This window comes from Lampetra fluviatilis, unplaced genomic scaffold (assembly GCF_964198595.1).
Source record: "Lampetra fluviatilis unplaced genomic scaffold, kcLamFluv1.1 SCAFFOLD_451, whole genome shotgun sequence".
NCBI classification, from domain to species: Eukaryota; Metazoa; Chordata; class Hyperoartia; order Petromyzontiformes; family Petromyzontidae; genus Lampetra; species Lampetra fluviatilis.
The window spans coordinates 50,948-63,995 of NW_027621832.1; the positions used below are offsets into that span (position 1 = coordinate 50,948).

A 13,048-nucleotide genomic window follows, 5' to 3' on the forward strand; every position below is an offset into this window, starting at 1 on the left:
AGACACGGTGAGACACGGGGAGACACGGTGAGACACGGGGAGACTCAAGTACGTGCACTCGGCCAACGTGCTGCACCGGGACCTCAAGCCATCGAACCTACTGGTCAACACCACCTGTGACCTCAAGGTACACGCACGGAGACATGGGGGGAGACACGGAGACACGGTGAGACACGGGGAGACTCAAGTAGGTCCACTCGGCAAACGTGCTGCACCGAGACCTCAAGCCATCGAACCTGCTCGTCAACACAACCTGTGACCAAGGTACACACGGGGAGACACGGGGAGACACGGGGAGACACGGGGAGACACGGGGAGACACGGGGAGACACGGGGAGACACGGGGAGACACGGGGAGACACGGGGAGACACGGGGAGACACGGGGAGACACGGGGAGACACGGGGAGACACGGGGAGACACGGGGAGACACGGGGAGACACGGGGAGACACGGGGAGACACGGGGAGACACGGAGAGACACGGTGAGACACACACGTTGAGACACGGTGAGACACGGGGAGACACGGAGAGACACGGAGAGACACGGTGAGACACGGGGGGACACGGTGACACGGGGAGACACGGGGGGACACGGGGAGACACGGAGACACGGGGAGACACGGAGACACGGAGAGACACGGGGAGACACGGGGAGACACGGGGGGACACGGTGACACGGGGAGACACGGGGAGACACGGGGAGACACGGAGAGACACGGGGAGACACGGTGAGACACGGGGAGACACGGAGACACGGGGAGACACGGGGAGACACGGTGAGACACGGTGACACACGGGGAGACACGGGGGGACACGGTGACACGGGGGGTACGCATGGAGACACGGGGGGGGAGGGACATGGAAACCCGGGGGAACACGGGGGGGGGGGGGGTGGACACTCGGGGAAGATACATGGAGACACACAAAGACACACAGAGACACACAGAGACATGGGGGAGACACACGGAGACACAACAACCAAGCAAAGTCACACTTAAGAGTTGTCCGTCACTTACCAGTATCGTCACGTGACCCTTCCCCCCCTCACCCCCTCCTCTCCGTGTGTCTCCGTGTCCCCCCGTGTCTCCGTGTGTCCCCCATGTCTCCGTGTGTCTCTCCCCGTGTCTCCGTGTCTCCCCCCATGTCTCTGTGTGTCTCCGTGTCTCCACGTGTCTCCCCCCATGTCTCTGTGTGTCTCCGTGTCTCCGTGTCTCCCCCCATGTCTCCGTGTGTCTCTCACGTGTCTCCGTGTGTCTCCCCCCGTGTCTCCAGATCTGCGACTTTGGGCTGGCGAGGGTGGCGGACCCGGAGCACGACCACACGGGCTTCCTGACGGAGTACGTGGCGACACGCTGGTACCCGCGCTCCCGAAGTGATGCTCAACTCCAAGGTACGCACACACACACACAGACACACACACACACACACAGACACGGACACACACACAGACACACACACACACAGACACACACACAGACACAGACACACACACACACACAGACACACACACACAGACACACACACAGACACACACACAGACACACACACAGACACAGACACACACACACACAGACACACACACAGACACGCTGGTACCGCGCTCCCGAAGTGATGCTCAACTCCAAGGTACACACACACACACACAGACACACACACACAGACACACACACAGACACACACACATACACACACACAGACACACACACACAGACACACACACAGACATACACAGACACATACAGACACACACACACAGAGACACACACAGACACACACACACAGAGACACACACAGACACACACACACACAGACACACACACAGACACACACACAGACACACACACAGACACACACACACAGACACACACAGACACACACACAGACACACACACAGACACACACACACAGACACACACACAGACACACACACACAGACACACACACACAGACACACACACACACACAGACACACACACAGACACACAGACACACACACACACAGACACACACACACAGAGACGCATCACCACCACCATCACCACCACCACCACCATCACCACCACCACCGTCACCATCACCACCACCACCACCACCATCACCACCACCATCACCACCACCACCATCATCACCACCACCACCATCACCACCACCCCCACCTCCACCACCACCACCACCACCCCCACCACCACCACCCCCCACCAGGCACTGTGTCTCTGTGTGTCTCCTGCAGGGCTACAGCAAGGCTATTGACACGTGGTCTGTTGGCTGCATCCTGGCCGAGATGTTTGGGGCGAAGCCGCTCTTCCCCGGCAAACATTACCTGGACCAGCTCAACCAGATCCTCGGTGAGCGCGCTCGAGCCCCGGCAAACACCGTCTGCGTCTCCCCCCCGTGTCTCCCCGTGTCTCACCCCCCGTGTCTCCCCGTGTCTCACCCCCCGTGTCTCACCCCCCGTGTCTCACCCCCCGTGTCTCCCCGTGTCTCACCTCCCGTGTCTCACCCCCCGTGTCTCCTCCCCGTGTCTCCCCCCCCGTGTCTCTCCCCCCGTGTCTCCTCCCCGTGTCTCCCCCCCCGTGTCTCCCCCCCCGTGTCTCCCCCCCCCGTGTCTCCCCCCCGTGTCTCCTCCCCCGTGTCTCACCCCCCGTGTCTCCCCCCCCCGTGTCTCCCCCCCGTGTCTCCCCCCCCGTGTCTCACCCCCCGTGTCTCCCCCCCGTGTCTCCCCCCCGTGTCTCCTCCCCCGTGTCTCCCCCCCCGTGTCTCCCCCCCCGTGTCTCCCCCCCGTGTCTCCCCCCCCGTGTCTCCCCCCCGTGTCTCCTCCCCCGTGTCTCACCCCCCGTGTCTCACCCCCCGTGTCTCCCCCCCCCGTGTCTCACCCCCCGTGTCTCCCCCCCCGTGTCTCCCCCCCGTGTCTCCTCCCCCGTGTCTCCCCCCCCGTGTCTCCCCCCCCGTGTCTCCCCCCCGTGTCTCCCCCCCCGTGTCTCACCCCCCGTGTCTCCCCCCCGTGTCTCCCCCCCGTGTCTCCCCCCCCGTGTCTCACCCCCCCGTGTCTCACCCCCCGTGTCTCCCCGTGTCTCACCTCCCGTGTCTCACCCCCCGTGTCTCCTCCCCGTGTCTCCCCCCCCGTGTCTCTCCCCCCGTGTCTCCTCCCCGTGTCTCCCCCCCCGTGTCTCCCCCCCCGTGTCTCCCCCCCGTGTCTCCTCCCCGTGTCTCCCCCCCCGTGTCTCCTCCCCGTGTCTCCCCCCCCGTGTCTCCCCCCCCGTGTCTCCCCCCCCGTGTCTCCCCCCCGTGTCTCCTCCCCGTGTCTCCCCCCCCGTGTCTCCTCCCCGTGTCTCCCCCCCGTGTCTCCCCCCCCGTGTCTCTCCCCCCGTGTCTCCTCCCCGTGTCTCCCCCCCCGTGTCTCCCCCCCCGTGTCTCCCCCCCCGTGTCTCCCCCCCGTGTCTCTCCCCCCGTGTCTCCTCCCCGTGTCTCCCCCCCGTGTCTCTCCCCCCGTGTCTCACCCCCCGTGTCTCTCCCCCCGTGTCTCCCCCCCCGTGTCTCCTCCCCGTGTCTCCTCCCCGTGTCTCACCCCCCGTGTCTCACCCCCCGTGTCTCTCCCCCCGTGTCTCCCCCCCCGTGTCTCTCCCCCCGTGTCTCCTCCCCGTGTCTCACCCCCCGTGTCTCTCCCCCCGTGTCTCACCCCCCGTGTCTCTCCCCCCGTGTCTCCCCCCCCCGTGTCTCCACCCCCGTCTCCCCCCCCGTGTCTCCTCCCCGTGTCTCCCCCCCCCCCGTCTCCCCCCCGTGTCTCCTCCCCGTGTCTCACCCCCCGTGTCTCCCCCCCGTGTCTCCTTCCCGTGTCTCACCCCCCGTGTCTCCCCCCCGTGTCTCCCCCCCGTGTCTCCCCCCCGTGTCTCCTCCCCGTGTCTCCCCCCCCGTGTCTCCCCCCCCGTGTCTCCCCCCCCGTGTCTCCCCCCCGTGTCTCCCCCCCGTGTCTCCCCCCCGTGTCTCCCCCCGTGTCTCCCCCCCGTGTCTCCCCCCCGTGTCTCCCCCCCCGTGTCTCCTCCCCCGTGTCTCCCCCCCGTGTCTCCCCCCCCGTGTCTCCCCCCCGTGTCTCCCCCCGTGTCTCCCCCCCGTGTCTCCCCCCCGTGTCTCCCCCCCCGTGTCTCCCCCCCGTGTCTCCCCCCGTGTCTCCCCCCCGTGTCTCCTCCCCGTGTCTCCCCCCCGTGTGTCCCCCCCGTGTCTCCTCCCCGTGTCTCCCCCCCCGTGTCTCCCCCCCCGTGTCTCCCCCCCGTGTCTCCCCCCCGTGTCTCCTCCCCGTGTCTCACCCCCCGTGTCTCCTCCCCGTGTCTCCTCCCCGTGTCTCACCCCCCGTGTCTCCCCCCCGTGTCTCCCCCCCCGTGTCTCCCCCCCCGTGTCTCACCCCCCGTGTCTCCCCCCCCGTGTCTCACCCCCCGTGTCTCCCCCCCGTGTCTCACCCCCCGTGTCTCCCCCCCGTGTCTCCCCCCCCGTGTCTCACCCCCCGTGTCTCACCCCCCCGTGTCCCCCCGTGTCTCCCCCCCCGTGTCTCCCCCCCCGTGTCTCACCCCCCGTGTCTCCCCCCCGTGTCTCACCCCCCGTGTCTCCCCCCCGTGTCTCCCCCCCCGTGTCTCCCCCCCCGTGTCTCACCCCCCGTGTCTCCCCCCCGTGTCTCCCCCCCCGTGTCTCACCCCCCGTGTCTCCCCCCCCGTGTCTCCCCCCCCGTGTCTCCCCCCCCGTGTCTCCCCCCCGTGTCTCCCCCCCGTGTCTCCCCCCCCGTGTCTCCCCCCCGTGTCTCCCCCCCGTGTCTCCCCCCCGTGTCTCCTCCCCGTGTCTCCTCCCCGTGTCTCCCCCCCGTGTCTCCCCCCCCGTGTCTCCCCCCCCGTGTCTCCCCCCCGTGTCTCCCCCCCGTGTCTCCCCCCCGTGTCTCACCCCCCGTGTCTCCCCCCCGTGTCTCCTCCCCGTGTCTCCTCCCCGTGTCTCCCCCCCGTGTCTCCCCCCCGTGTCTCCCCCCCGTGTCTCCCCCCGTGTCTCCCCCCCGTGTCTCCCCCCCGTGTCTCCCCCCCGTGTCTCCCCCCCGTGTCTCCCCCCCGTGTCTCCTCCCCGTGTCTCCTCCCCGTGTCTCCTCCCCGTGTCTCCCCCCCGTGTCTCCCCCCCCGTGTCTCCCCCCCCGTGTCTCTCCCCCCGTGTCTCCCCCCCGTGTCTCACCTCCCGTGTCTCACCCCCCGTGTCTCCTCCCCGTGTCTCCCCCCCCGTGTCTCTCCCCCCGTGTCTCCCCCCCGTGTCTCACCTCCCGTGTCTCCCCCCCCGTGTCTCCCCCCCCGTGTCTCCCCCCCCGTGTCTCTCCCCCCGTGTCTCCCCCCCGTGTCTCACCTCCGTGTCTCACCCCCCGTGTCTCCTCCCCGTGTCTCCCCCCCCGTGTCTCTCCCCCCGTGTCTCTCCCCCCGTGTCTCCCCCCCGTGTCTCACCTCCCGTGTCTCACCCCCGTGTCTCCTCCCCGTGTCTCCTCCCCGTGTCTCCCCCCCGTGTCTCCTCCCCGTGTCTCCTCCCCGTGTCTCCCCCCCGTGTCTCCCCCCCGTGTCTCCCCCCCCGTGTCTCTCCCCCGTGTCTCCTCCCCGTGTCTCCCCCCGTGTCTCCCCCCCCGTGTCTCTCCCCCGTGTCTCCTCCCCGTGTCTCCTCCCCGTGTCTCCCCCCCGTGTCTCCTCCCCGTGTCTCCTCCCCGTGTCTCCCCCCGTGTCTCCTCCCGTGTCTCCCCCCCCGTGTCTCTCCCCCGTGTCTCCTCCCCGTGTCTCCCCCCCGTGTCTCCCCCCCGTGTCTCCTCCCCGTGTCTCCTCCCCGTGTCTCCCCCCCCGTGTCTCTCCCCCGTGTCTCCTCCCCGTGTCTCCCCCCCCGTGTCTCCCCCCCGTGTCTCCTCCCGTGTCTCCCCCCCGTGTCTCCCCCCCCGTGTCTCCCCCCCCGTGTCTCCCCCCCCGTGTCTCCCCCCCGTGTCTCCTCCCCGTGTCTCCCCCCCGTGTCTCCTCCCCGTGTCTCCTCCCCGTGTCTCCCCCCCCGTGTCTCCTCCCCGTGTCTCCTCCCCGTGTCTCCCCCCCGTGTCTCCCCCCCCGTGTCTCCCCCCCCGTGTCTCCCCCCCCGTGTCTCCCCCCCCGTGTCTCCCCCCGTGTCTCCCCCGTGTCTCCCCCCCGTGTCTCCCCCCGTGTCTCCCCCCGTGTCTCCCCCCGTGTCTCCCCCCCGTGTCTCCTCCCCGTGTCTCCCCCCGTGTCTCCTCCCCGTGTCTCCCCCCCGTGTCTCCTCCCCGTGTCTCCCCCCCGTGTCTCCTCCCCGTGTCTCCTCCCCGTGTCTCCCCCCCGTGTCTCACCCCGTGTCTCCCCCCGTGTCTCCCCCCCGTGTCTCACCCCCCGTGTCTCCTCCCCGTGTCTCCTCCCCGTGTCTCCTCCCCGTGTCTCACCCCCCGTGTCTCCCCCCGTGTCTCCCCCCCGTGTCTCCCCCCCGTGTCTCCCCCCCGTGTCTCCTCCCCGTGTCTCACCCCCCGTGTCTCACCCCCCGTGTCTCTCCCCGTAGCCGTGCTGGGATCTCCCTCTGCCGGTGACCTGAGCTGCATCATGAACCCCAAGGCTCGCAACTACATCCAGTCGCTGCCCGGCAAGCCCAAGGTGGAGTGGAGAAAGCTCTACCCCAGTGCCAGCACAGACGGTAACACGGGGGGAGACACGGGGAGACACGGGAGACACGGGGAGACACGGGAGAGACGGGGAGAGACACGGGGGGGGGTGAGACACGGGGAGAGACACGGGGAGACACGGGGAGACACGGGAGACACGGGGAGACACGGGGGGAGAGACACGGGGGGGGGTGAGACACGGGGGGAGACACGGGGGGGAGACACGGGAGACACGGGGGGAGAGACACGGGGAGACATGGGGAGAGACGGGGAGAGACACGGGGAGACACGGGAGACACGGGGGGGAGACACGGGGAGACACGGGGAGACACGGAGAGACACGGGGAGACACGGGGAGACACGGGAGACACGGGAGACACGGGGAGAGACACGGGAGACACGGGGGGGAGACACGGGAGACACGGGGAGAGACACGGGGAGAGACACGGGAGACACGGGGAGAGACACGGGGAGAGACACGGGGGGAGAGACACGGGGGGGGGTGAGACACGGGGGGGGGTGAGACACGGGGGGGGGGTGAGACACGGGGGGGAGACACGGGGGGGAGACACGGGGAGACACTGGGGGGAGACACGGGGGGAAGACACGGGGAGACATGGGGAGACACGGGGAGACACGGGGAGACACGGAGACACGGGGAGAGACACGGGGAGAGACACGGGGAGAGACACGGGGAGACACAGGGAGAGACACGGGGAGACACGGGGAGACACGGGGAGACACGGGAGACACGGGAGACACGGGGAGACACGGGGAGACACGGGGAGACACGGGGAGAGACACGGGGAGAGACACGGGGAGAGACACGGGGAGACACGGGGAGAGACACGGGAGAGACACGGGGAGACACGGGGGGAGACACGGGGAGAGACACGGGGAGAGACACGGGGAGAGACACGGGGAGAGACACGGGGAGAGACACGGGAGACACGGAGAGACACGGGGGGAGACACGGGGAGACACGGGAGAGACACGGGGAGACACGGGGAGAGACACGGGGAGACACGGGGAGACACGGAAGAGACACGGGAGACACGGGGAGAGACACGGGGAGAGACACGGGGAGAGACACGGGGAGACACGGGGAGACACGGGGGGGGGGGAGACACGGGGAGACACAGGGAGACACGGAGAGACACGGGGAGACACGGGGAGAGACACGGGGGGGAGACACGGGAGACACGGGGGGGGGGGGGGGAGACACGGGGGGGAGACACGAGGAGACACAGGGAGACACGGAGAGACACGGAGGGGAGACACGGGGAGACACGGGGGAGAGACACGGGGAGACACTGGGAGACACGGGGGGAGAGACACGGGGAGACACGGGGAGACACGGGGAGACACGGGGGGAGACACGGGGGGAGAGACACGGGAGACACGGGAGACACGGGGGTAGATGATGAGTGGTGTGATAATGATGAGTGGTTCCGTGTCCCCCCGTGTCTCTCCCTCCGTGTCCCCCCGTGTCTCTCCCCCCGTGTCTCCCCCTGTGTCCCCCCGTGTCCCCCCCCCCCCGTGTCTCTCCCCGTGTCCCCCCGTGTCTCTGCCCGTGTCCCCCCGTGTCTCTCCCCCGTGTCCCCCCCCCCCCCGTGTCTCTCCCCGTGTCCCCCCGTGTCTCCCCCCCCCCCCCCCGTGTGTCACAGCGCTTGACCTGCTGGACAAGATGTTGGCGTTCAACCCGGACCAGCGCATCTCCGTGGAGAGAGCCCTGGAACACCCGTACCTGCAGCAGTACTACGACCCCACGGACGAGGTGCGCGCAGCAGCAGCAGCAGCAGCAGTAGTAGTAGCAGTAGTATCAGTAGTAGTAGTATCAGTAGTAGTAGTAGTATCATCATCAGTAGTAGTATCATCATCATCGTCAGTAGTAGTATCATCATCAGTAGTATCACCATCATCAGTAGTAGTATCAGCAGTAGTGTGGTCCAGGCGTCTGCCCACTCCCCCCTCACCCCCCTCCCCCTCTCCCCCCTCCCCCCCACTCCCCTCCCCTCCCCCCTCTGCCTCCCCCCCTCCCCTCTCCCTCTCCCTCCCCTCTCTCTGCCCCCTCCCCCTCTCCCTCTCCCTCCCCCTCCCCTCTCCCCCCTCCACCCCCTACCCCCTCTCCCCCCTCTCCCTCCCCTCTCCCACCCCCTCCCCTCTCCCCCCTCTTCCTCCCCCCTCCCCTCTCCTTTCCCCCCTCTCCCTCCCCCCCCTCCCTCCCTCCCCCCTCCCCCCTCTCCCTCCCTCCTCCCCCCCTCTCCCTCCCCCCTCTCCCCTCCCCCCTCTCCCTCCCTCCTCCCCCCCTCTCCCTCCCCCCTCTCCCCCTCCCCCTCCTCCCTCCCCCCTCTCCCTCCCCCTCCCCCCCTCTCCCTCCCCCCTCTCCCCCTCCCCTCCTCCCTCCCCAGCCGGTGGCTGAGGCCCCGTTCAAGTTCGCCATGGAGCTGGATGACCTCCCCAAGGAGCAGCTGAAGCAGATGATCTACGACGAGACACAGCGCTTCCAGCCACCACAACAACAACACCACCACGCCACCACCGCCACCACCGCCACCACCGCCACCACCACCACCACCCGCTAGGGCACGGAGGGAGGGGGGTAGATCTCGGGGTGGTTGGGAGGCTGAAGGTGCCACCGGGCCTGGCACGAACAGCCTGCGGTGAGTGGTGGGTGAGTGGTGGGTGAGTGGTGGGTGAGTGGTGGGTGAGTGGTGGGTGAGGTGGTCGTACCGCTCACTCACCGCTCAACCACCTACCCACTCACTCACTCACCACCCACCCACTCACCCACCCACTCACTCACTCACCCACACACACTCAAAACTCACCCACCCACTCACCCACTCACGCACCCACTCACGCACTCAACACTCACCCACCCACCACCCACTCACCCACCCACTCACTCACCACCCACTCACTCACTCACTCACCCACCCACCCACCTACCCACTCACTCACCCACCCACTCACCCACCCACCCACCCACCCACTCACCCACCCACCCACTCACCCACCCACTCACCCACCCACCACTCACTCACCCACTCACCCACCACTCACCCCATCTCCGTCGTGGCTTTTTTATTCCCGTTGGGAGCTTGAGCAGTGAGCCAATAACAACAACAACAACAACGAAACAGCAAAAACAACAACACAAACACAACAACAACACAACAACAAACTCGCTTGAGCAGTGCGAGTAACATTTCAACGTTTTAAATGGGAATTTTTTGGGCTTTTTTAATTGGCGCGCGGTTGAGCGAGCGGTGGTGGTGGTGGCAGTGACTGTGTGGGTGGGTAGCTGTGTGTGTGGGTGGGTAGCTGTGTGGGTGGGTGGGTAGCTGTGTGGGTGGGTGGCTGTGTGTGTGGGTGGGTAGCTGTGTGGGTGGGTAGCTGTGTGGGTGGGTGGGTAGCTGTGTGGGTGGGTAGCTGTGTGGGTGGGTAGCTGTGTGGGTGGGTGGCTGTGTGTGTGGGTGGGTAGCTGTGTGGGTGGGTGGGTAGCTGTGTGGGTGGGTGGCTGTGTGTGTGGGTGGGTAGCTGTGTGGGTGGGTGGCTGTGTGTGTGGGTGGGTAGCTGTGTGGGTGGGTAGCTGTGTGGGTGGGTGGCTGTGTGGGTGGGTGGCTGTGTGGGTGGGTGGGTAGCTGTGTGGGTGGGTGGCTGTGTGGGTGGGTGTGTGGGTGGGTGGCTGTGTGGGTGGGTGGCTGTGTGGGTGGGTGGCTGTGTGGGTGGGTAGCTGTGTGGGTGGGTGGCTGTGTGGGTGGGTGGCTGTGTGGGTAGCTGTGTGGGTGGGTGGCTGTGTGCATAGACCACAATAGCTGCAGTCATAATACAAACAAAAGACACAGCTCTGATAATGTGCACTGTCCTTGAAGTTGATTGGTCCACACCCCAGACAGCTTTCCTTAGAGCCTAGTCTCACATGGGTTGGACCAGATGACGCCTTTTGACGCCTTTTGGCGTCATCTGGTCCAACACCATTATGTGAGACTAGGCTCTAAGGAAAGCTGTCTCGGGTGTGGACCAATCAACCTCAAGGACAGTGCATATATTATCAGAGCTGTGTCTTTTGTTTGTATTACGACTGCAGCTATTGCGGTCTATGCAAACATGACTCCTTGTAAAAAGGTGTCAGTTTTGTAGCCAGATAGAAGGGTAAAAAACCAATTGTCAAGAGGCCGTTCGTTATGATTTTGTACGTCACTTTGTGCCGGTCGATCTGTCGACTGACTTCTTTCTCGCGCTGAGCGACTGGAGGCGGCGGTCACGGTGACACAGCCACGCGGTAGAGATACAGTAACAACGTGGTACAGAGTAACCACGCGTACAGTAACCACGGTGGTACAGTAACCACGGTGGTACAGTTACCATGGTGGTACAGTAACCACGGTGGTACAGTAACCAGTGGTACAGTTACCACGGTGGTCCAGTTACCACGGTGGTACAGTAACCAGTGGTACAGTAACCAGTGGTACAGTAACCACATGTAGCTGTACACTAACCACACGCTGTACAGTAACCACACGCTGTACAGTAACCACACGTGGTGTGGTACAGTAACGATGGCTGTCACAGCTCACTCGCCCGCGTCGTGCCGCGTCTGTGTATAAAGCAGCACAAAGCGTCCGACTGTTCATTGTCCGACTGTTCATTGTCCGACTGTTCACTGTCCGGCTGTGCGGCGTGAACGACTGTTGCTTGTCCCCCGCCGCACACGATGGCTGCACATCCGGCGGTACTTTGAACCCGGCAGGTCACCAGCCACGGGACGTTAACGTGTGCGATGGGTTCCTGAGACACTTGCAGAGGTAACTTCTTTATTTCAATTCGATGTAAAGCTTTCGTGACTGCAGCAGGGATTCATCTTCTCTGTTCTTTCGGTAAAGTCATCATGTAGAAGGGAAGTAATAAAATAATACAAATAAAACATAGTAAAATTATTCTCACGACGTTTCGGCCACAACGCAAGCAGCCGTCCTCAGGTGAAAACCAGGTCTGTCGAGGCGACGGCCTAGCGACACGGCCTAGATACACGGCCTAGGTACACGGCCTAGGTACACGGCCTAGGTACACGGCCTAGATAGACAGCCTAGCGACACGGCCTAGCGACACGGCCTAGGTACACGGCCTAGGTACACGGCCTAGATACACGGCCTAGGTACACGGCCTAGATAGACAGCCTAGCGACACGGCCTAGATACACGGCCTAGATACACGGCCTAGGTACACGCCTAGTGACACGGCCTAGATACACGGCCTAGGTACACGGCCTAGGTACACGGCCTAGCGACACGGCCTAAGTACACGGCCTAGGTACACGGCCTAGGTACACGGCCTAGCGACACGGCCTAGCGACACGGCCTAGATACACGGCCTAGGTACACGGCCTAGCGACACGGCCTAGATAGACAGCCTAGCGACACGGCCTAGATACACGGCCTAGATACACGGCCTAGGTACACGGCCTAGGTACACGGCCTAGCGACACGGCCTAGGTACACGGCCTAGGTACACGGCCTAGATACACGGCCTAGATACACGGCCTAGGTACACGGCCTAGGTACACGGCCTAGATACACGGCCTAGTGACACGGCCTAGGTACATGGCCTAGATACACGGCCTAGGTACACGGCCTAGCGACACGGCCTAGGTACACGGCCTAGATACACGGCCTAGCGACACGGCCTAGTGACACGGCCTAGATACACGGCCTAGATAGACAGCCTAGATACACGGCCTAGGTACACGGCCTAGATACACGGCCTAGATACACGGCCTAGGTACATGGCCTAGGTACACGGCCTAGATACACGGCCTAGCGACACGGCCTAGCGACACGGCCTAGGTACACGGCCTAGGTACACGGCCTAGATACACGGCCTAGCGACACGGCCTAGCGACACGGCCTAGGTACACGGCCTAGATACACGGCCTAAGTACACGGCCTAGATACACGGCCTAGCGACACGGCCTAGGTACATGGCCTAGGTACACGGCCTAGATACACGGCCTAGATACACGGCCTAGGTACACGGCCTAGATACACGGCCTAGCGACACGGCCTAGGTACACGGCCTAGGTACACGGCCTAGATACACGGCCTAGCGACACGGCCTAGGTACACGGCCTAGGTACACGGCCTAGGTACACGGCCTAAGGTACATGGCCTAGATACACGGCCTAGGTACACGGCCTAGCGACACGGCCTAGGTACACGGCCTAGATACACGGCCTAGCGACACGGCCTAGTGACACGGCCTAGATACACGGCCTAGATAGACAGCCTAGATACACGGCCTAGGTACACGGCCTAGATACACGGCCTAGATACACGGCCTAGATAGACAGCCTAGATACACGGCCTAGCGACACGGCCTAGCGACACGGCCTAGAT

The 13,048-nt window shown here is 65.2% G+C and overlaps 1 protein-coding gene across 1 annotated transcript in view; it reads left to right on the forward strand.

The window, feature by feature from the left end:
- LOC144955764 (mitogen-activated protein kinase 1-like) overlaps positions 1 to 9,597 on the forward strand; it is a 34,780-nt gene extending 25,183 nt beyond the window's left edge. Inside the window, 6 exon segments of the mRNA XM_078885895.1 lie at positions 1,274 to 1,360; positions 1,362 to 1,391; positions 2,232 to 2,346; positions 6,551 to 6,682; positions 8,318 to 8,427; positions 9,062 to 9,597. Coding sequence (XP_078742021.1) covers positions 1,274 to 1,360; positions 1,362 to 1,391; positions 2,232 to 2,346; positions 6,551 to 6,682; positions 8,318 to 8,427; positions 9,062 to 9,235 — 648 coding nt within the window. The 3' untranslated portion in view covers positions 9,236 to 9,597.
- The last annotated feature ends 3,451 nt before the right edge of the window (positions 9,598 to 13,048 follow it).